The 22,489-nt window shown below is 44.0% G+C and overlaps 1 protein-coding gene across 1 annotated transcript in view; it reads left to right on the top strand.

The window, feature by feature from the left end:
• Window positions 1-22,489, top strand: part of LOC123578564 — a 45,154-nt gene that overhangs the window by 12,052 nt on the left and 10,613 nt on the right. Inside the window, exon 4 of the mRNA XM_045441493.1 lies at window positions 8,651-8,721. Within this exon, the coding sequence (XP_045297449.1) occupies window positions 8,651-8,721 (71 nt within the window). The remainder of the gene's footprint in view (window positions 1-8,650; window positions 8,722-22,489) is intronic.

Here is a 22,489-nt window from a genome sequence, read left to right as displayed (position 1 = left end):
CTTAGTCGACACTCTCTGTAACTGGTTCAAGTTTGACAGCTGTCTATTCCCAATTGGGTATGTGTATTGAAATCAGAAAATACCTATCTATCCAGACCTAAATGTTTAAGAACTTTTTTTTCTTCCTCCTGCTGTATAATTTGTAGCTCCTCTTGTTTCTTTAATCCTTTCGTAACTTGTTGGAAGAGTTTGAATTTCCCAAATATTTATGTTTAGACATGTGGCTCAGAATATATATTTAACATCCTTAGCTGTATATATTTTTAAAGTAAAATAAATAATGGAAAGGGCCTTGATATACAGGTTTATTACTAAAATATCAACTGTGTGAAGATCCATTTTAAGATACTACTTTGCTAATTAATCTAAACATGGTTTTTTCTATTAAAGACATAAACGGTTTGTGGTTCACAGCTCTCATCCTGGTTTGATGATAATCAACTTTGAAAATACAGTGGACCGAGGAGCGGTTTTGTTCTTTGGAAGGTTTCATTTAAATCTCTGTACATCCATTTTTGCTTCAGTTTGTGTAACATTTATAGTTCTATAGGACAAAGCAGACCCTATGACTATTGTTTTCAGAAGTTAATATATAAATAATTCAAAGGGGGTTTTCATTTACTTTTGAAAAGAAAAATTTCTCTAAACACATGTGGGTCCTGCAGGATTGCACCAATCAATTCTTGTAGAATAAAAAAAAATCTTTCAACAAACTGACTTCACTTGTTTCTGTCAGGATTTGTCTTTTTACAGCTTCTTAAAAACTTGCAGCTTGGAGTACAGTTTGTAGCGAGAGAGTGGTTTTTATTGGGTGTTTCATCTAGACATCTCAGGGACTGGCCAAGAAAGAATGATAAAGAAGAAGAATACCACCTCTAAACTACCTCATTTTAAACCGTTTTGCATTTTCTCACTGGAAGTTTTGGGTGAAAGGGAGTAAAGTCCTCAGTTCCCTAAAAAGCTCTTTGTTTTTAAGTAAATTAGCCTTAGGTTGTATAATGCCAAGTTTCCTCAATTGTTTTCTTACCCTTCATGATGTACTCACAGGGGACGTTTGGGTTCCGGGGCAAAATTCTACAAAAGTAGCAGAGACCTAGCAGTAAATACAGGTTGATATGTGCAGTCAGGGACCGCGCTAAGTATTTTACTTGCATGGACACCTTTCATCTTGGCGATAATCCTGTGCACTGAGGATATTCTTCCCATTTCACAGACAAGGAGATGAAGAAGGCATTGAGAGGTTAAGAAACCCCCCTGTATCTCAGTATCATTAGCACAGTCTGAGTGTGAAGCACGGCGCTCTGGCTCCCGAGGCCTCTCCCGCGACCACGGTGCAGTCAGTACTGCCTTACAGACACCAACCAAGGGGAGATCTCAGAAGGCTTAGCTCTCTTGGTTTCCCTATAGCTCAGCAGCAGTTCAGGGCTTTAGCTTTGGAGTCACCGCTAAGTGCAAATTATAGTTGTGTGCCCTCACACAAGTGATTGTGTTAACTTTATTTGTGTCTTCGCCTGTCGCTAAGGTAATAGCTGCTATAAAGAGAATAAAACGAGATGTTCACGAAACACTTAGGATCAGTAGCCACCCTATACAAGCCCTTAATAAATGCTGTATTTTCCTCATTGGTCCAGTTCTAGTCTCTTGATCTGTCTGGAGTTTCTGAAGTTTTTACCGCAGCCTGTATTCTTATGGCTCTTAAGTAAATACATAACACGAATATGAAAGTATTTATCATGTGCATGAATGATCTAGAATTCTGGTTTCAGAAATGAGTACGGTACTCTGACCACCAGGAACGTAACTTAGATGGGGAGACAGGATAATGTTGGGGAGCAGCTAATGTTACGTAAATAGTGAAGTGGAATGGACTCAGAGAGGCTTAAGACCTTTCAGGGTGCTAGAAGTAAAAGAATATGTAGATCAAAAGATTTACTCCCCGAGGAGTTTTAACTTTGTCTCCCCACAGGGGAAGCTCATGGTTGTCTAGGTAGGCCAGTGGTTAAGTGGATTAATCTCTAATTCAGAGATCGGTGGACTATTGGCCAGTCCCCATTGCTGAATATTGAGAAAAACACATTCTTTTACTTTGTTGATAATAGAAGCGATGTTTGGTCTGACTTCTCTGTCATGGTTGTTTCCGAATCCAGGAAGAAAATACAAGGATGTTATCCCTAACCACCAAATGTACTGTCTTTCATTCTACATTTCTCCATTTTATCCATAAGATATTATTAGAAATGATCCTATTACTCGCTGAAATCAAGATCTATTAGAAGTAACGCTGGTCTGGCACAATCTTTTTAATTAAAGAGAAAAGGCAGCACAAGAATTTGAGAAATAATAATTAGAAGAATAAAGTCCACTCATCCCACCGTCCACTTAGATGTATTTCAGTTGTGTGTGTGTGTGTGTGTGTGTTTAGATTTTATTTTTGAGAGAGGCACAGAGGGGGACAGAGGATCCAAAGGCGGCTTTGCACTGAGAGCAAACTGCAAGATTATGACCTGAGTCAAAGTTGGACGCTCAACCAACTGAACCACCCAGGTGTCCCTATATTTTAAGAACTGGTATTCTATCGTCTGTAACAAAATTTTAAACTTAAAATGGTAAATAAGAGTGGACATAATAGCAGAAGTTATTAAGGGCGCCTGGGTAGCACAGTAGGTTAAGTGTCTGACTCTTGATTTTGGCTCAGGTCATGATCTTGTAAATCATGGGGTCGAGCCCTGCATCGGGCTCAGTGCTGACAGTTCAGAGCCTGCTGGGAATTCTGTCTCTGCCTCTCTCTCCCCTCTCTCTCTCAAAATAAACAAACTTAAAAAAAAAAAAAGCCTGAAAAAAAGTTATTAGATGTATATAAAGAGGAATAATGTAACACATTCATATCACCAATGCTCAGGTTAAATGCCACCTTGCCAGCACCCTGGAAGGCTTTTGGGTATCCTTTCCTGATCAAATCCCTGAATTTCCCCACTAGAGATCAGCAATGTTCTGGTAATGAAAATAATTTCCGAAGCACCTGGGTGGCTCAGTCGGTTGAGTGTCCCGACTCGATTGCGGCTCAGGTCATCCCAAGGTCATGGGATCAAGCCCCACATTGGGCTCCACGCTGAGCCTGGAGCCTGCTTAAGCTTCTGCCCTTCTCCCTGACTCGTATTCTCTCTCTCTCTCATAAAAAGAAAAAATTCTTGATGTTAGATAAAGCATCTTTATAACCTTTTTCTCCAAGATTTGGGCTGTCATCTTTGTCATCTATGCTTTGCATTTAAAAAAAATTTTTTTTAATGTTTATTTTTTTTTTAACGTTTTTTTGTTTTTTGTTTTTTTTTTTTATTTATTTTTGAGACGGAGAGAGACAGAGCATGAACGGGGGAGGGTCAGAGAGAGAGGGAGACACAGAATCGTAAGCAGGCTCCAGGCTCTGAGCCATCAGCCCAGAGCCCGACGCGGGGCTCAAACTCACGGACCGCGAGATCGTGACCTGGCTGAAGTCGGACGCTTAACCGACTGTGCCACCCAGGCGCCCCAATGTTTATTTTTGAGAGAGAGAAAGAGCACGAGTGGGGGAGGGGCAGAGAGAGAGGGAGACAGAATCTGAAGCAGGGCCCAGGCTCCGAACTGTCAGCACAGAGCCCAACGTGGGTCACAAACCCACAGACCATGAGATCATGACCTGAGCCAAAGTCGGACCCTCAACCACCTGAGCCACACAGGCGCCCTCTCCTTTGCATTTTTGTATGAAGTTTTGAATTTGCCCAAGTTTCAACAAAACAAGTCTTAGGATTTTTGTTGGAATTATACTTAATTAATTAATCCTCTCTGTAATAGTGCATTTTCCATTGAATGAACATCTCTCCATTGATAAGGACTTCCTTAGATCTTTTGATAACAGTTTTGTGATTTTCTTCATAAAGCATTCCATAAATTTTGTTACATTAACAATTGTTTTCTTTATATTTTAGATGCTATTGTAAATGATGTCTTTAAGTTTTGTTTGTTGCTGGTGCACAGAAATTGAAAAAATTTCAATATGTATTTATTTTGAAAGAGAGAGTGAGCAGGGAAGGGGCAGGAGAGAATCCCAAGCAGGCTCCGCACCGTCAGTGCGGAGCCCGATGTGGGGCTCGAACCAATGAACCTTGAGATCATGACCTGAGCCGAAACCAAGAGTTGGACGCTTAACTGACTGAGCCGCTCAGGTGCCCCAGAAATAAAATTTTTAAACAGATTTTTCTGTTGGGTAACCTTGCTGCAATTCGCTTATCAATTCTAGTAATTTCTCTATAGATTTCATTTGAACTTTCTAAATATGCAAATACATCACCTACAAGTCAGAACGGATTTGCTTTTCTTTCCATTCCTCATAACTTTTGTGGTTTTCTTTCTTTTTCTTGTCTAATTACATTGGCAGACCCCCAGTACGCTGTTGAAGAGACGTGGTCATAATAGGCATGCTTGTTTTGGGAATGCACTCCAGGTGTTCTGTAAGCAGTTTATGGTATTTTTATTAAATTGAGAAATATCTATTCTTAGTTTGTGAAGAGGTTTTCATAATCACAGATGTTGCTGAATTTTATCAAAAGCTCTTTCTGGAGGCACCTGGGTGACTCAGGTCATGATCTCACAGTTCGTGAGTTCTAGCCCCACATCGGGCTCACCATTGTCAGTGCAGAGTCTGCTTCAGGTCCTCTGTCCCTGTCTCTGCTCCTCCCCTGCTTGTGCTCTCTCTGTTTCAAAAATAAATAAGGAAAAAATTTTTTTTTTAAAAAAGCTCTTTCTGTATTGCAAAAAATTGTTGTTTTTCTACCTTTAATCATTAACATGATTCGTTACATGGATTGGTTTCATATTGTTAAACCAACCTTCCTTTCCTGAAGTAAAACCAACCTGGCCATGATTTGATTGGTTTGTTTTTGATTTGGCTTATTTTAAGATTTTTGCTTAATATCACAATGATATAGCCTTGTAAAATGAGTTGGAGAGTGGCTTTCTTTCCCTGTTTCCTGGAGGAGTTTCTCTAAGATGTGCATTACTCCTGTCATAAATGTTTATTAGAAATCTTAGGTGAAGTATGTGTCGGGCCTGGCATCTTTGTGGGATACCGATTCAAATTTCTTTCTGTTTTTTTAAAATAGCTTTTTTTTTTTTTTTAAAGTTTATTTATTTGTCTTGAGAGAGAGTGAGAGCACATGAACAGGGGAGGAGCAGAGGGAGAGAGGGAAAGAGAGAAACCCAAGCAGGTTCCACTCTGTCAGCCCAGAGCCCCATGCGGGGCTGCATCCCACAAACCACGAGATCATGACCTGAGCCAGGTCATGGAGATCAGGAGTCAGACGCTTAACCGAGTGAGTCACCCAGGCACTGAAATTTTCTATTAATAAGAGTATTTCTTCATGTAGAATATTGGCAAATTGAATGTTCCCGAGAATTTGTCCACTTCATCTACATTTTCAAATTTATTAGCACAGTGTTATTCCTGCCCTCTTTTTAACATAGGCCAGATCGTAATGATGTTCCCCCCCCCCTTGTCATTCCTGATACTATTATTTGTGGCATACAAATTTATACTATTTCTTTCATCATCTTTCATTTTTACTTGCCCAGCCTTTTTTCAGAGGGGTGTCATCTGTATTATTTTTTTTCAAAGAACCAATATTTTGGTTTCTTGTTGTTGTCATTGTTTCATTGATTCCAGCTTTTTATGATTTCCTTTTTTCTAGGTTGAGTTTGTCACTTTTCTGTAGTACTGTAATGTATATTTAGCTCAAATGTTCACCTTTCTAGTCAACTATATATTTAAAACTGTAGATCTCCTTCTAAATGCTACTTCAGCTGTATGTTCATTTTCTATGCTCTGTGTCAAGTGACCACAAATTTTCCCATCTAAAACAGCATACCTTTGGGGCACCTGAGTGGCTCAGTCGATTCAGCCTCTGACTCTTGATTTTGGCTCAGGTCTTGAACTCAAAGTCGTGGGATCAAGCCCCACATCAGGCTCCATGCTGGGCGCGGAGCCTGCTTGGGATTCTCTCTCTCCCTCTCCCTCTGCCCCTCCCCTGCTCACGCACAAGCACAGATACGCACGCACTCTCAAAAAAATAAAAATAAAACAGCATACTTTTATTATCTCACAGTATCTATGGGCCAAGAGTCTACGCACAGCTTAGATGGGTCCTCTGTTCAGGGGTTCGCAAGGCTGCATCAGTTACTACCCTGGACTGTGTTCTCAGCTGGAGCTTGCGGTCCTCTTCCAAACTCATCAGATTGTTGACCACATTCAGTTCCTTGCAGCCCTCTGCCACTAGAGGCTGCCTCTCCAGACCATGTCTCCACTGTATGCTTCGTCAGGGCCAATAAGAGAGACTCTGCTACTTTGAGTCTCTTTCAGAAAAGGCCAGACGGGATTCACCAGGTTAGGTCAAAACTACCCAGAATAAGCTCCCTTTTGACTAACTCTGAGCCAACAGTATAAGAACATTAATTGCATCTCCAAAATCCTTTTACCTGTGCCCTATTCTGTTGGTAAGAAGCAAGTTATATGTTCTGCCCTCACAAGGGTATGGATCTGGGGATGGGCAAGGAATGTAGAGGCTGTTCTGGAGCTCTGCAAACCACAACCTCCATTCTCCAAGCGGAGATATCTAGTTTAGTTACTCGATAATTTCAAAGAATACTCTGCTCTCATTATTACTTATAATTTGACCCACAGATATTATTTGGAGCTATAGTTCTTCATGTTCAAACATAGCTATTTAAGTTATAATTGAACTGTTATTAGAGAATATGTTCTCTGTGTGATTTAAATTATTTGACATTGGATAACAATTGCCTCATGACTCCATTTACCTCCCTCTCAACTTATATGTTGTCATGTATTTTGTATCTCTTTAAAGACAAGTCTTTATTGTCTTGTATAGTCACCATTCATTTAGATTTACCTATATTTGCCATCATTTTTGCTCTCTGTTCCTTGCTTTGTCTTTGAACTACCATCTGGGATAATTTAGTGCAGTTCAGCTGGAGGCAGATTCACTTTTTTTTTTTTTTTTTTCCGAAATGTCTTTATGGGGCGCCTGGGTGGCTCAGTTGCTTAAGCGTTTGACTTTGGCTCGGGTCATGATCTTGTGTTCGTGAGTTTGAGCTTTGTGTCGAGCTCTGTGCTGACAGCTCAGAGCCTGGAGCCTGCTTCGGATTATGCGTCTCCCTCTGTCTCTCTCTCTCAGTCTCAAAAATAGATTACCCTTGAAAAAAATTGTTTTAGATATGTATTTATTTTGCCTTTATTTTAAAGGCGATCAATTTTTTCTGGACATAGAATTCTCTGTGGGTGATGATCTTGAAGATAACCTTCCTATTGTCTTCTGGCTTCCCTATCATTGCCATGAAGAAATCAACTGTTAGTCTCTTACTCCATTGAAACTAGTGGAGTCTTTTTCCTCCGGCTGTTTTCACGTTTTTTTTCTTTGTATTTGTTTTTCCGCAGTTTTATTATGCTGTGTCTAAGTGAGGATTTCATTTTATTTTTCTGCTTGGGTTTTGTTTGGTATCTTAGATTTGTGGATTGATACATCAGTTCTGGAAAATTCTCAATTATATTCTTTAGGTATTGCCTCTGCCCAGTATTCTCTGTCCTTGACTTCTGGGATTCTAAGTAAACACATGTTAGACCTTCTTGGTATGTTTCCTCTATCTTCATTTTTCTGTGTGTATTGTGTTTATTTTTTCTGTGTCATCCTAGATAGTTTCTTCTTATATAGCCTGTAAATCATGAAGTCACTTTTCAGCTATGTTTAGTTTGCCAGGAGACTCATTCACTGAGTTCATAATTTCTGTTTATATATATATTTTTTATTTTTTTAATGTTTATTTTTGAGAGAGAGAGAGAGAGAGAGAGAGCAAGCAGGGGAGGAGCAGAGAGAGAGGGAGACACAGAATCCAAAGCAGGCTGCAGGCTCCGAGCTATCAGCAGAGAGCCCGATGCGGGGCTCAAACTCAACGAACAGTGAGGTCATGACCTGAGCTGAAGTCAGACTCTCAACTGACTGAGCCACCCAGCTGCCCCTCTGTTTTTATATTTTTTAACTCTGTTTTTTTGGCAAGGTTCTTTTCCTTAATCTGCACTGGTATGCTATCTGGTTCCTTGCTGCATTTTTTAAATGAGGATTTTATTTCCATGGATTATCCTTTGTGTCTGTTAATTCCACTATCTACAGCCTGCTCCAGTCCTGTTCCTGTCATCTGTAGTTCATGTTGCTTGTAGTTCATGTTGTCTGGCATTATCTTTGAGGTTTGCTTGACAAACCTGGAAAAGAATACAGAAATAATTTAAGATCTGAGATGATTTCATCTTCCTTAAGAGGTTTTTGTTTCTTGCTGCCAAGTGCCTGAGGTCATTAGCAGTCTGGAACTTAGGGTTTAGATGTTCTGTTCTCCTCCACATGATCCACTGCACCATATATCCCCACTCCAGGTTACAGCCCTTGGGCTCCAGTCTTTGGGTGGATACCAAACGCAACCTTTGTCTCTCCAACTCTAATTGTTGATGAAAATACAACTCTGCCTGTCCACTGACTCCTCTAGATTGGCAATTCAGCACAAGGGCAAAAGCAGTGCTGGCACTATTTCCTGAACTCTAATCCTCCTTCCTTAGTTTGACCTGGTAGATTCCATCTTTTACATCTTCGAGAGGATGCTTATTGTGTTTCCTCAGTTTTATCTTCGGTGAGAACATTGATCCAAGTGACCTCTTTTCTGGGGCACCTGGGTGGCTCAGTCAGTTAAGTGTCTGACTTCGGCTCAGGTCATGATCTCATGGCTCGTGAGTTCAAGCCCCGCATCGGGTTCTCTGCTGTCAGTGCAGAGTCCTCTTCGGATCCTCTGTCTCCCTTTCTCTCTGCCCCTCCCCCATCTCCCTCTCTCAAAAACATACAAAAAGCCCCTTTTTAAAAAAAAATGACTTCTTTTCTCATCACCACCTCCAGAAACCCAAGGTTACATCTTGGTCATGAATAAAATGTGCAACACCTGTACTTTGGTTCTCCACCTCACCCCTGGGTCACTCAAGGAGTTTCAGATGACCCTAGATGATATCTTTTTATCCATGAATGACTCATTTATTCATTCAACCAGTATTTATTCAGTGCCAACTATGTTCTATGCTTTTTTTCTTAGAACTAGAGACTCAGTGGTAAACAAGAACTTACTGTTCTGTTCTAGGAGATAGACAAGTCAGTTTTCATATGAGAGGATTTTAACTTGGGGTAAACCCCTTAAAATTATTTGGAAGATTTTACATGTATCTTCAGTCTTTGGGAGGGTTTGTAGTTTTCTTCACATCCTCGAAAGAGTCTGTGACTCAAAGGGTTTTAAAGAATCGGTGCTCTATATGATATTACAGTAAGTTTAGCTTTCTCATATTAATAAAAAGATTTAAATTCTATGTCCCAATTTGTTATTTGTTCTACCTTGTAGGACTTGGAGGGTTGGAGGTTGATTAGCTTTAAATAAAATTCTACCACTCAATAGATGTCTGACTACATGTCTACTGTGTGCTAGGCAATGGAGGTACTGATATAAACATGATAATTTCAGTCCTCAAGGCATCTTGACACAGACACTATACGGAAAATTATAACCTCTTACCCGAAAGTCGTAGTTCTCAAACATTGGTGATATATAAGAATCAACGAATCTATTGTAAAGTCTTCCTCTTTCTCAGGTTCCTTCCCCTGACCCTGAGATTTTTATTCCATAGATCTGGAGTGAATCCTGGAAATCTCCCTAAGGATTCTGGCCAAGCGTTACACCCCATTTCAAGAAATAATAATGTAAACTCTTTTGTAATACTATACGCTTGCTCTTTTTTTTTTTTTTAATATAAATTTTTTTTTCAACGTTTTTTTTTTTTTTTATTTATTTTTGGGACAGAGAGAGACAGAGCATGAACGGGGGAGGGGCAGAGAGAGAGGGAGACACAGAATCGGAAACAGGCTCCAGGCTCTGAGCCATCAGCCCAGAGCCTGACGCGGGGCTCGAACTCACAGACCGCGAGATCGTGACCTGGCTGAAGTCGGACGCTTAACCGACTGCGCCACCCAGGCGCCCCTATACCCTTGCTCTTCTATGTTCTATATTTATGCTACCGAATCTACTTACTCCTCTTAATACTTTTTTGTCCCATCATATAGATGAAGAAACCAAAGCACAGAACAGTTAAGTTGACTTGCCAACAGTCACATGGTGCTAGAACCAGGGTTCAAACGCAAAATATCTACAGGGGCAGGCTGTGTCTCCCCTGTGTATACATATATGTAGCCTCCTAGTCAGGCAGAGATATGTGAAGAGCTTATCTTGAGCCACCGAAGGTCTCCCTGTTAACTTTCTGGCTAGTCCACTGATCTGCTGCTTACCTCATATGAGAGCACAAACTTCAGGCTCACAGAGCTATGGGCTTTCCCCATTTATTTCCTCCCAGGTTTGCAATTTTTACTGCCAGCACTGTTAGGTATGGCCTTTATGTCATCCACTCCAACTCAAGTTAGCTCCCTCTAGCAGTGGAGCTCCTGGCTTTGAATGTTGACCTCACCCTGATAGCAATGCTGCACCAACCCATTTGGGGAGTCTGCTTCTGGCAAGAATGCCACAGACTCCCACTACTCTGGCCCGAAATTCGCAGGGTTTGAAAAAATGAACAAATGATTCGCAATTTGTTTGCCTTCGGTCAATTTCCAGAGCCCTCAAATGAATATTTTGACAATTTTTTCCAGATTACTTTTTTGCGGCAGGGATAGAGTGTGGATTTGATATCTTTACCATCACTAGAATCCTACCTAAGTGCCATCTACACAGTTTGTCAGGTCTTGGGCTTGATTTTACCCCACTTACAATCTACTCAATTAACCTGTTTCACGGATGCTGGCAGAAAACACAAAACTCCTGGAACAGAGACAAAGGACTTTGTTACCCAATGGCACAGCAACAAGCGCTACTGTCAGCATATTTGCAGGGGTTCTTCTGGCTCACAAGTCCCACGGGGGGTGACACGAAGAGGCTTAGGTAGATGCTACACATGCAGTGGGTTTATGTCATGTCTGAGGAACACTGAACTTGAGGAATCCACCACTTTTATAGCAAGCAGTAAGCAAGCCTGTTCTTTTTCCTGGAGGGAGGCATCACCTCATATCTCAAGGTTACTCACTTGAGATAAACAGGTTAAACGCCAGCCTGGGAAATGGCTCAGGGAAAGAGTAGGCACTGTCTTGCATTTTTGGCATACCCATCAAGTATTGGAGGAACACAAGAGACACATGACCAATGTCTCTTTCCAGCTCATTTTACCTAGTTTGTTGGAAGGAAGTTACCAATAATACCTTTCATCTTTTAGATTTCTTGTGACCTGTAGCAATGTTTCCTTTTTACCTCTAGTATTATTTGTGGCTTCTATCCTATTTTTCCAGAGTAGTTTTACCAGTTTATTAATTTTATTAGTCTTTTTGAAGAACCATCGTTTGCTTTTGTTCATCCTCACTTTTTTCTATTTTTCTGGCTTTGTTTTGTGATGTATACTTTTTTTTTTTTTTTGAAAGAGAGACAGACAGACAGAGCCTGAGTGGGGGAGGGGCAGGGAGAGAGGGAAACACAGAATCCAAAGCAGGTTTCAGGCTCTGAGCTGTCAGGACAGAGCCCAACACAGGGCTTGAACTTGTGAACCATGAGATCATGACCTGAGCCAAAGGTGGACTCTTAACCGACTGAGCCACCCAGGTACCCCTCTAATATGTAGTTTTAAGACTAGAAATTCCCCTCTAGTTATGTTTTTAGTTATGTCCCACAAGTTTTGATATATAGTATTTTTAGTAACAGATCAAAATATTTTATGATTTCTGTTTGTTTTTTGACCCATGGGTTATTTTGAAATGTTTTTTAATTTCCAAATATAGGGGTTTTTCTAGTTATCTTTTTATTTTGTTTTTCACACTAATACCTAGGTTAGAGAACATAGTCTGTATTTCACTCTTGATTTTTTTAATTTTTCTTTATTGAAATGTGCTCTATGGCCAAAAATATGGTCTAATTTTGTTCATGTCTAATTTTGTTAATGTTCCATGTGTACTTGATGTCTATGTATGTCGATCAGGTCAGGTTCATTAATCATGTTCATCATTTATATCCTTACTGAGTTATGTGAGTGTGTCTGGGCATATGTTAGTTATCCAGGAAAGTTGTAGAGCAAACTAAAAAGGTCAGAGGCCCAAGACCTTGAACATACCAGTATTTAATGCCAAGCGTTTCAGGGGTGTTAAGCCACAGGAAAATATTTTACATGTTGGAAAAGCCATCTCTTCTCTGACTTAATTAGCACTCTTCCCCACTTTGCTTATTTCATTCATTCATCACCAATGAATATTCTTTAAAAAAATTTTTTTTAATGTTTATCTTTGATAGAGAGAGCAAGCAAGTGGGGGAGGGACAGAGAGAAAGGAAGACACAGAACCTGAAGCAGGCTCCAGGCTCTGAGCTGTCAGCACAGAGCCCAACGCAGGGCTGGAACCCAGGAACAGTGAGTGAGCTCATGACCTGAGTAGAAGTCACAGGCTTAACTCACTGAGCCACCCAGGAGCCCCAACAATGAATATTCCTAGTTGTCTTGCTTGTTTACATATCTGTTGTCTGTCTTTTGGACTAGACTACAAAATCTCCATGAGGACAGGGACCATGTGTCTTCTTGACAGTATATCCCTCGTGCCTGTACATACATGATACTAAATATTTGTAGCATAAATGGTGCACTTTCTTGAAATGTAACTTTAGATAATTTGGAGAGAAATTTCAAATTATTAAACTCGTGACCAATTAAAAATGTTTTCTTACTACACCACGTGAATATTCGTGAAGAAGAATGCAAAATTTGGAGCAATTTAAAATATAAAATGGGAACAATTCAAGTAAGTTTGCCTTTGACATTGGTGACTCTGGGCTGATTTATGCATGCCACGTGGATGGTGAATGGGGGAAATCAATGTTTATCTCACTTGTCATCGGTGTTTTTTCGATGAAAACATTAAAAAGCAGGGATTGGAAGGGTTGTCAGACGAAGCACAGACAGGAAACTTTGGGCAGGGAATAGGAATTGACTGAGAATTAAAAGAAATGGAGGTGGAGAGAATTTCTGAACTGGGTTGATAGGGTTATGACTAGGATTGGGAGCTTGAGGAGGACAGAGTGGGATTAGGCATTTGGCTGTATAAGGCTTTTTATGCTTCTTCTTGTTTGCTTTTTTTCTTTTCATATTCAGCGTTGTTTCAGTCTGTTTCCGTTGTGGCCAAGGGACCGTAGGGAGGAAACTTTGTCAGGATAGCTTCTTCGGGGAGGGGGTGATGCACCGCGCACGGATAGAGCTGACAACAGCACTAGTCAGTGAAAGGACCCTAAAGGCAAAGGAGAAGCCAGGGGGACCGCGGGAACGGCTGGATATCGGCAAGGTCTAGGGTTGGGGTAAGCCCAGGGTTTCCTTCCTTCTGAGTTTAGGGGCTCCTCCTGGCTGGGAGGCGTGGAGGCAGCGGCTGCGCCCCTCATCCCAGCACCCAGGTCTGTACGGAGCAAACACAACAGCGTCACCCGCACCTAAGCCTCCAAGCCCGGGCGTCCGGGGACATTACAAAGCAGCGCAGAGAACGTGCCCGTTCGCCTCGGTGACATTCCCCCCGCGCCACTGCCGGTCCTCTGCCCGGCTCTTCCCTCTGCGCAGAGACCCAGGAACGTTCCCGGGACTTGTTCCCGCGGGGCTGACCTCTAGGGACTAGCATCCCAGCGCCTCTGGGGAGAGAAGCTGGCGCGCCGGACACGGACACCTCCCCTTCCCGGAGGCAAGCGGGAACGGTGGGCGTGGGCTCGCGAGGGGCGGAGCCTGCGCGCCTGGCCGGGCACCCTCCCTCCGCGGCGAGTGGGGCCGGTGGGCGGGGACACGCGAGGGGCGGGGCCTGCGCTCCTGGCCGCACACCCTCCTCCCTGCGGCGCGTGGGGAAGTCGCCGCCGGCGGGGTCGCCTAGAGGGAGAGGAAGACTAGGGAGTCGCGGGGCCCCGCGCGGGTCGCTCCCCCATCCAGGCGAGTAGCGGGCGTCCGGGCGGGAGCGGCATCGGGGCGCGGGGCGAGCTTGGGGCTGGCCGGCGCGGCGCCGTCCCTTCGGTGGGTGCTTGCCTCCCCTTGCAGGGAGAATCCGCGCAGCCTTCTGCCTTGCTTATAGGTTTCCCTTTGACCAGAAAACCTGTTTCTGGGAAAAACCTCAGAATATAACCAAGTGGCTGAGAGGTTCTCCGTGAGCCTCAACTGGACACACACGGAACCAGTGCTGAAGCTTTCGGTTTTGGTTTTCGTATTTGGCTAAAAGCTAATTTGGATAAAAGTAATTTGGGCTGGCAACTGTGATCTAGTTTTTAGGCAGTAAACTAAAAAAATATATATATTTTTTACATATATTTTTAAAGAGATATATTTGTTTATATATATAAATATATATTTACAGATCTGATACATTTTAACACTTGAAGTAGTGTGTTGATTCTAAAGCTCTCCAACTCCATATATCTCATTTAAATCGGAAAGTAGATGAGCAGGTATAGAAAACCACCTTATCTCCTTTTGAAACACAGTAAATGTCACTCATGTGTCCAGCTATATGGAACTTGAAGTATAAACTGCGTTTAGACTGTTGAATCATTGGCACCTCCTGTCTTGTCATTTGTTCCTCGTGGTGTTATTTATTTATTTAACAAACATCTGCAGATAAATCTCGTCCTTAACACCCCCTAGACCGAACATCCCCATTCTAGGTCCTACCCATTTCTCTGCTCCCCTTTTTTAAAGAACAAAACAAAAAACCAGCTTTTTGAATGAAAGACTTGCTTCCCAAGTTTCTAGGTCCACTCTTGTTTTCCTCCAACCCCCTCTTATCTCAGTCAGGCTGTCTCCCCACCCCTCCTCGGGAAATCTAGGGTCTGTGCCAGTTTTCACCTTATACGGCACAGTTGATTGCTCCCTTCTCCACGTTTTTCCTTCCATTGACTTCCAGGTCACCACATTTTCCTGCATTTCCTCGCGTCTCACTGGCCACTCCTTCTGTGTCTCTAGGTTTCTTTTTCCCAACCACTGAGTGTTCAGAGTGCTACAGCACTCAGTACTGGCCATATTCTCTTTCTAGGCATACTTTCTCCCAAGGCAGTTTCTTTCTTTTTATTTAAAAAAAATTTTTTTTTAATCTTTATTTATTTTTTGAGAGAGAGAGACAGAGCACGAACCAGGGAGGGGCAGAGAGAGACGGAGACACAGAATCTGAAGCAGGCTCCAGGCTCTGAGCTGTTATGACAGTACAGAGCCCGGTGCAGGGTTCAAACCCACCGACCGTGAGATCATGACCTGAGCTGCAGCCCCAGGCTTAACCCACTGAACCACCCAGGCACCCCTCCCAAGGGGCAGTCCATGGCTATAAATAACATCTCTAAGCTGACAAGTTCCAAATGTTTATCTTTAACTTTTCTGTCCTGAGTTCCAGATGCTTATCTCCAACTGTTTACTCAGCATCTCCACTTGGAAGTCTGATGGGCATTTAAATGTTGTGTGTCCAGGGGTGTCTGAGTGGCTGAATCGGTTAAGGGTCTGACTTCAGCTCAGGTCATGATCTTCTGGTTCATGAGTTCGAGCCCTGTGTCTGGATCTGTGCTGACAATTCAGAGCCTGGAGCCCGCTTCGGATTCTGTGTTTCCCTCTCTCTCTGCCCGTCTCCTGCTTGTTCTCTCTCTCTCTTTAAATAAAACGTTAAAAAAAAATAAATGTAGTGTGTCCAAACAGAATTCGTAAAACCGCACCCACCGAGCCCTCCCTTTAGTTTTTCCCTCATTTACCTTCCTCATCACGGTAAATGTTACTGTCTTTCATCTAGGCTAAAACTCTAGGAATCGTCCTGGACTCATCCTTTTAGTTCTGACCCAACATCCAAGCATCCAGCACATTCTGTCAACTCTACCTTGAAAAGATATCTCAAGTCTGACCACGTATCCCGCCCTCTCTAACAAAAACTACAGTGCCTTCTTGCTTAGATGACTGTAAGTCTCTGATTTGGTCTTCCTGGTTCTGCCCTGGCTCCCCTACAGCCTTTCTCCCAACAGCAGTGATTACAGAAAACCAAAAAACATGTAATCAGAACTTTCACTTCCCTTCAAAACCTGGTAGCTTCTCATCAAAAGCAGAAAAACCGAACTCTTACGATGGCTTCAGCGCCCTATGTGATCTAACCTCTCTCTCTCACCTTTTCCCTCTCACCTTTTCCCTTGCTGATCTCTCTCACCTTTTCCCTTGCTTACTCCGCTAGTGACACTGATCACGCTGCTGTTTTTGCCTGTGGTCGGCCTTGGCTTGACCCTCACAAGCTGTTGCACCTTCACCTTCTCTCGCCTCCCTGTTGAAATACTGTCCCAGGGGTTACTGCCTTTTTTTTGCTTTTTGAACAGCCCTTTGCTCCTGACCTTTTGTGTGGGTTGCTGTTGGACACTGAATGTTATTCTCCACAATTCCACAAAGCCTGTGGTGGCTCTTAAATCATTGCTGGTTTCGAGGCTCTCTAATATTAAAAACGCACCCCGTGCTTGCCTTGAGCCTCATTTTGATAAGATGTGCAGTTTGCTGTTTTTACATTCAGCAGTTTTAGAAAACGTTCTTCCTGGTTTGGAGAAGATTTGCCTGCTAAGGCCAGTTCTCATTTTTAAATATAGAAAATGAAAGAAAAATAGTCCACGTATCAAAAAGAATGTGCAGTAATTTTTTTTTTTTTTTTTTTTTTTTTTGGGAACGTCCCTGGTTATCATTAGGAAACAACAGTCCCTCACTTGGAGAGTTTTTGAATGGTACCAGGAATAGGTAGTTTTAATGGGAAGAAGAAATGTGTGGGAGCAGGTTCAGAGAATATTACACAAGTTTTTAAGTTGTGTGGTGAGTAAACCACTATCAGAATGTCAAGATTTTATAGCAACATTCTGTTCACTTTTTACAATAGGTGGGGATGGGAGTGAAAAATAATATTTTTATCTTTATGAAAAGCTGTTGGATAAAAGACTGTTTATAATGTTTATTTCTCATTTTTATCCCAAGAAACTAGTTCTGTGATGTTATCAGTAACATGTGTACTTATTACCTTCCCCTCTTTCAAAAGAGAAGGAAAAAAATGTTCCATTTCAGCATTGGGGTTTCAGATGCGTGAATAAATACGTACAGTAGACGATGAAATAACATTTTAAAATGAGGGCGTTTGGAATAAGGAACAAGGAGAAGATGAGAGTAGGTGAGTTAAGGAGAAGCCAAGAGTGAAGAGGTTAAAACCAGAACACCTGGGGCACCTGGGTGGCTCAGTCGGTTAAGCATCCAGGTCATGGTCGAGGGGTTCACGAGTTCGAGCCCTGCGTCGGGCTCTGTGCTGACAGCTGGGAGCCTGGAGCCTGCTTTGGATTCTATGTGTCTCTCTCTCTGCTCCTCCCCCGCTCCCATTCTGTCTCTCTCTCTCTCTGTCAGTCTGTGTCTCCCATAAATAGACATTAAAAAAAAAAAGACTCCCAATGTAAAGAAGTCAAAGAAAAGTACATATGTTCCTCACCTGGCTGGCATAGATCTGTTCTTTTGTATGACGGAGCCTGATGGAGCTTGGCACCCCCGTGTTGTAGTTCAGGGAATTGCTGTAGTTCGGCCAGTTTTTTCCGGAAAGGGCCAGACAGTAAATATCATAGGTTCTACAGGCCATACAGTTTCTGTTGGGACTACTCAACTCTGCCTCTCTAGCATGCAGTTAGCCAGAGACATCACATCAGTGAATGTGCATGGCTTTCTTTCAATAAAACTTTATTTACAAAAACAGGCGGCCGGTTGTGTTTTGCTGCTTACCTCTGCAGTAGCGCTTGGTCGTGAATGTGGATGTCGTGTCCCTCCCAGTTTAGTTGCCCAGAACACAACTTCGGCTGGTTGAAGCAGAAAGGCGTGCATTGGAGGCCGTTACAGGATTTACAGTATTGTTGGGAAAGTTGAAGAACTAGACTGTAGGTTGAGTTTCTAGGAACCCCTCATAGCACCGCTGAGCAGAGCTGGTCTGGTGGAACTGGGCTCCTGCCAAGTCAGCTGGCTGCCAGCTCCTGAATCACAGCAGCTCTGCCGGAGCCTTAAGCAGCAAAACAGCCGCCTTGTGCTCTGCCTCTGCCTAGTTCCCTCCGACGCGTAAGTGCATCTGATCGGCAGAACTTAAGTTACGCCTGGAATCTTACCTTGAAGGGAGTCTAGGACATACAGCTTTTAGCCCTTGTGGTACAGGAAGTACGGAAGGTCCACTAAAAGGAGGTGGGAGGAAATGTTGGATGCGCCTATCTGCAGAGTCTGCTACGGAACACCCCTCTGGCTGCTTATCATCCACACTCTCTGCTGTGTTTCCACACTTGAGCTTCCAGACAGCACTAGCAAAAGCGGCCCGCTGCCTCCAGTGCAATGCAGCTACCCCCTCATGGGAACAAAAGGGCACTTGCTTTGTCCCCACAGGTTCTGTAAGTCACGACATCTTCTGCAGTGTTCATCACGGATGCTGTGCTGGGACCTAGCAGACTCAGGCGTTGGGTGGCCTCTCTCCTTTCCTAGAGCAGGAGGGGGTAGGTAGGCGAGGTCAAGCTGCCCAGTGACCAAGAGGCTAACAGGAAGCTCACACCCCTGTTTTTCACCTTTTGTCTCTCTACTAGCACATTCCCTCTATTTGTAAGCGTTCCAAGTTTTCTTTATTAAGAGATCTCATTAGAAATCCCCTCTGGACCCTGCGTTCCCTTGTAACTCCTGGCCCCTCCTCTCCTTCTTGGCCAGGCTTGCCCTCACGTCCCGTATACTCTCGTCTCCTTTGGTGATGCCACCGTGCGTCTGTAATTGCCCCAGTGGACCTCGAGGTGCTAGATGCTGTGGACACTGACCGGATGGTCCCACTCCTGGCACCATCACATGTCTGATTTTCCCGTTCTTCCATTGCCATTTTCCCCCCTCCTTTTTTTTTTTTTTTTAAGTTTATTTATTTTGAAGGAGAGTGAGCATGCGAATGGGGGAGGGGCAGAGCAAGAATCCCAAGCAGGCTCCGTGCTGTCAGCACAGAGCCCAGTGCGAGGCTCAGTCCCATGAAGCGTGAGATCATGACCTGAGCCAGAATCAGGAGGCTTAACCATCCGAGCCAGCCAGGCGGCCCTCCTCGAGCTCTGTTACGGCCCCTCCTCCTCCGGATGCCCCTCCCGGCACTGGGTGTGTCTTCAGCTCTCTGCTCTCCTCTTTCTAGCTGTTCTCAGACGCTCAAGATTTGATCTCCTGAGCCTCCTACACGTGTGAGTGCCTGATGGCCAGCTGCTCTTCCAGGTCCTGGGACAAGCTCCCTGTGTCCCAGACTAGATGAACAGGTCATACCCCACCCTCTCCCCCGCCCTGTTCACGACAGCAAATGGCAGCATGACCCACCCAGTTCCATAGGGCACCCGCTTGGGGGGCATACCTGGTTCTTTCTCTGTGAGCCCCCGTGACTCCCTGCATATCTTCGCGTCCCCTGTCACTTCCTTGGTACAGGGCTCTGCTCCCTCACCTAGGTTACGGCAGCAGCCTCTCAGCTCATCCTTCTCCCAGTCTAGAGCCTTACACATCCCAGCCTGATCTCCATACCTGCAGCCGTTTTAACCTGTCCTGCACAAGTCAGATCATGTCTCTCCTACTTACCACCTTCCAAGGGCTCTCTGTCTGCCAACACGATCGCATTCAAAGTCCGGAACAGAATATATTAGGTAGCTCCCTCATTAATCCTGTGTATCTCCATCCCTACCTCTTGCTGGTACTGCTCCCCCCGCCTCCTCCTACTCATACTCGAGGCATATAAACACCTAGTGCGAAATGATCCTAATGTACTTGGCTCTGTGTTTTTGCACATGCTGTTCCCCCTGCCTGGTAAGTGTCCACGTCCCTCAGCCTTACTCATGCAAGTGTCGTCCGATGCAGGTGTCTCTCCTGAACGCTTTCGTAGCACCTGGTGTCCTGGACAAAGCAGCGGTGCAGTGATTGTCTACTTATCGTCTACTCATCCCAGCTTCACATCCTGAAAACCCAGTAGGTCTTGGTACAGAGTAAGTTTTCCACAATACTTATTTGTTAATACCGATGAAATGTAGTAATTGAACCAGGGAAGACACTGTTGATTTTATGCGTATTTGCCACAAGATGGTGCTGTTCAGATAGGGAAAACCTTCAGGGCTGAAGGAGTCAAGCACTAGGGGCCTTAATCTTAAATGTATTACATTTCAGGGGCAGTAATCTCAGTAACAAGCTTTTTCTGGGGTAAATACACGGACACCCTGAAAACTGTATATGTTCTCGTATTTTATCAAATTATTGCTGATCATTATTTCACTTATTGCTGTTTTGGGACCCTCTTCCCAGGTGGTCAAACATGGGGGGAAAAATAGTTACAAACAGAGAGGGAGGGAGGCAAACCGTAAGAGATTCTTAAGTACAGAGAACAAACTGGGGGGGGGGTGGGGGAGAGGGGAACGTGGGTGATGGGCATTGAGGAGGGCACTTGTTGGGATGAGCACTGGGTGTTGTATGTAAATGATGAATCACGGGGATCTACCCCTAAAACCAAGAGCACACTTTACACCCTGTATGTTAGCCAGTTTGACAATAAATTATATTTAAAAAATAAATAAAAATAAAAAAGGAAAAAAATGCAAAGATGAACTCCTAACTCTAGGGCAACACACCTTTAAGGAAGGTTATGGTAGGGTTCTCTAGAGAAGAAGGACCGGTAGGTTGTATAGAGGGCGGAGGGTGGGGGGCAGGGTGCATTTATTTTAAAGAATTGGCTTGCGTGGTTGTGGGGCTCCAGGGCCTGAAGTCTGCAGCGCTGGAAACCCAGGCAAGAGCTGGTGTTGCATCTTGAGTCCAAGGCTGGAAACTCAGGCACAATTTCTGCGTCGCCACCTGGAGGCAGAACTCCTTCTTGGTGGAACCTGAGTCCACATCTTCCCAGACTGAACGATCTCGCGTTGCATCCTGATGAACCGATCGTCAGTTGAACGTCTCCTAAGTCAAAAGTGCATTTAATACACCCCACGTACCGAACATCGCAGCTTAGCACGGCCACCCTCTGCATGCTGAGAACACGTACATCAGCCTACAGTTGTGAAAAATCAACTCACACGAAGCCTGTTTCTTTCTTTTTTTTTCTAATTTTTTTTTTAATGTTTATCTTTATTTTTGACACAGAGAGAGATAGAGCATGAGCGGGGGAGAGGCAGAGAGAGAGGGAGACACAGAATCAGAAGCAGGCTCCAGGCTCTGAGCTGTCAGCACAGAGTCTGACACGGGGCTCGGACTCACAAACTGTGAGATCGTGACATGAGCTGAAGTCAGATGCTCACCCGACTGAGCCACTCAGGCACCCCTCTTTTTTTTTTTGTTTTTAATTTCTTTTTTAAGCTTATGCATTTATTTTGAGAGAGAGAGAGCACCTGCAAGCGGGAAAGGGGCAGGGAGAGAGAGAATCCCAAGCAGGCTCTGCCCTGTCAGCGCAGAGCCCGATGCGGAGCTCGAACTCATGAACCGCGAGATCGTGACCTGAGCCAATATCAAGATTCTTAACCGACATTGGATGCCACCCCCGCCTCGCCTACATGGGTCTTCCCTCATTTTTTTCCCTCCTTCCCTCCGGCATCACCAAACTGTACCTCCGCTAGCTCGCTCTCTGGAGCAGTCATCTTTGTAGCAAATCCTCTTAGGGCTCCAGGCCCCCTCCCCCCAGCTCTTACTCCCTTTTCTCCTTTATGGCAGAACTCTTCCACGTCACGCTCTATACTCAGCCTCGAACTTCTTTTCTTTTGTTTTGAGCCCTGTCCAGTGAGGCTTCCCCTCCCTCATGTTTGACACAAGCCCACCGAAGCCGCTCTTACCGAATCAGTAGGTCCTGCATCCGTGGCTCCTCCGGCAGCCTGTCCCATCTTGCCTTTGGAGGTGCTGGAAGACAGCTGCACGCTGTCTTTCCTTGAACCGCTTCCTCCCCTTAGCTTCTGAGTTAGCGCCACACTCTCCTAGGACTCCTCTGGCCTTCCTAACTGCTCAGTTTCTGTCTTTGCTGGTCCTTTCTGTTCTTGACCTTACATTGTTGGAGTGCCCTAGGGCTCGGCCCTTGGACCGTTTCCTTTTTCTATCTCTACTCCTTCCCTTAACCATCTCCTACAGTCTTTAGGTTTTTTTTTTTTTTTTTTTAATGTTTTTTAACGTTTATTTATTATTGAGAGACAGAGCATGAGCGGGGGAGGGGCAGAGAGAGAGAGGGAAGCACTGAATCTGAAGCAGGCTCCAGGCTCCCAGCTGTCAGCACAGCATCACCCAAGGCTCAAACACATGAACCAAGAGATCATGACCTGAGCCAAAGTCAGATGCTTAACTGAC

The sequence above is a fragment of the Leopardus geoffroyi genome, chromosome A1, assembly GCF_018350155.1.
Source record: "Leopardus geoffroyi isolate Oge1 chromosome A1, O.geoffroyi_Oge1_pat1.0, whole genome shotgun sequence".
Classification (NCBI taxonomy): Eukaryota; Metazoa; Chordata; class Mammalia; order Carnivora; family Felidae; genus Leopardus; species Leopardus geoffroyi.
The sequence above is the reverse complement of the archived record's forward strand: the minus strand, read 5'-3'. Positions and strand labels throughout refer to the sequence as shown.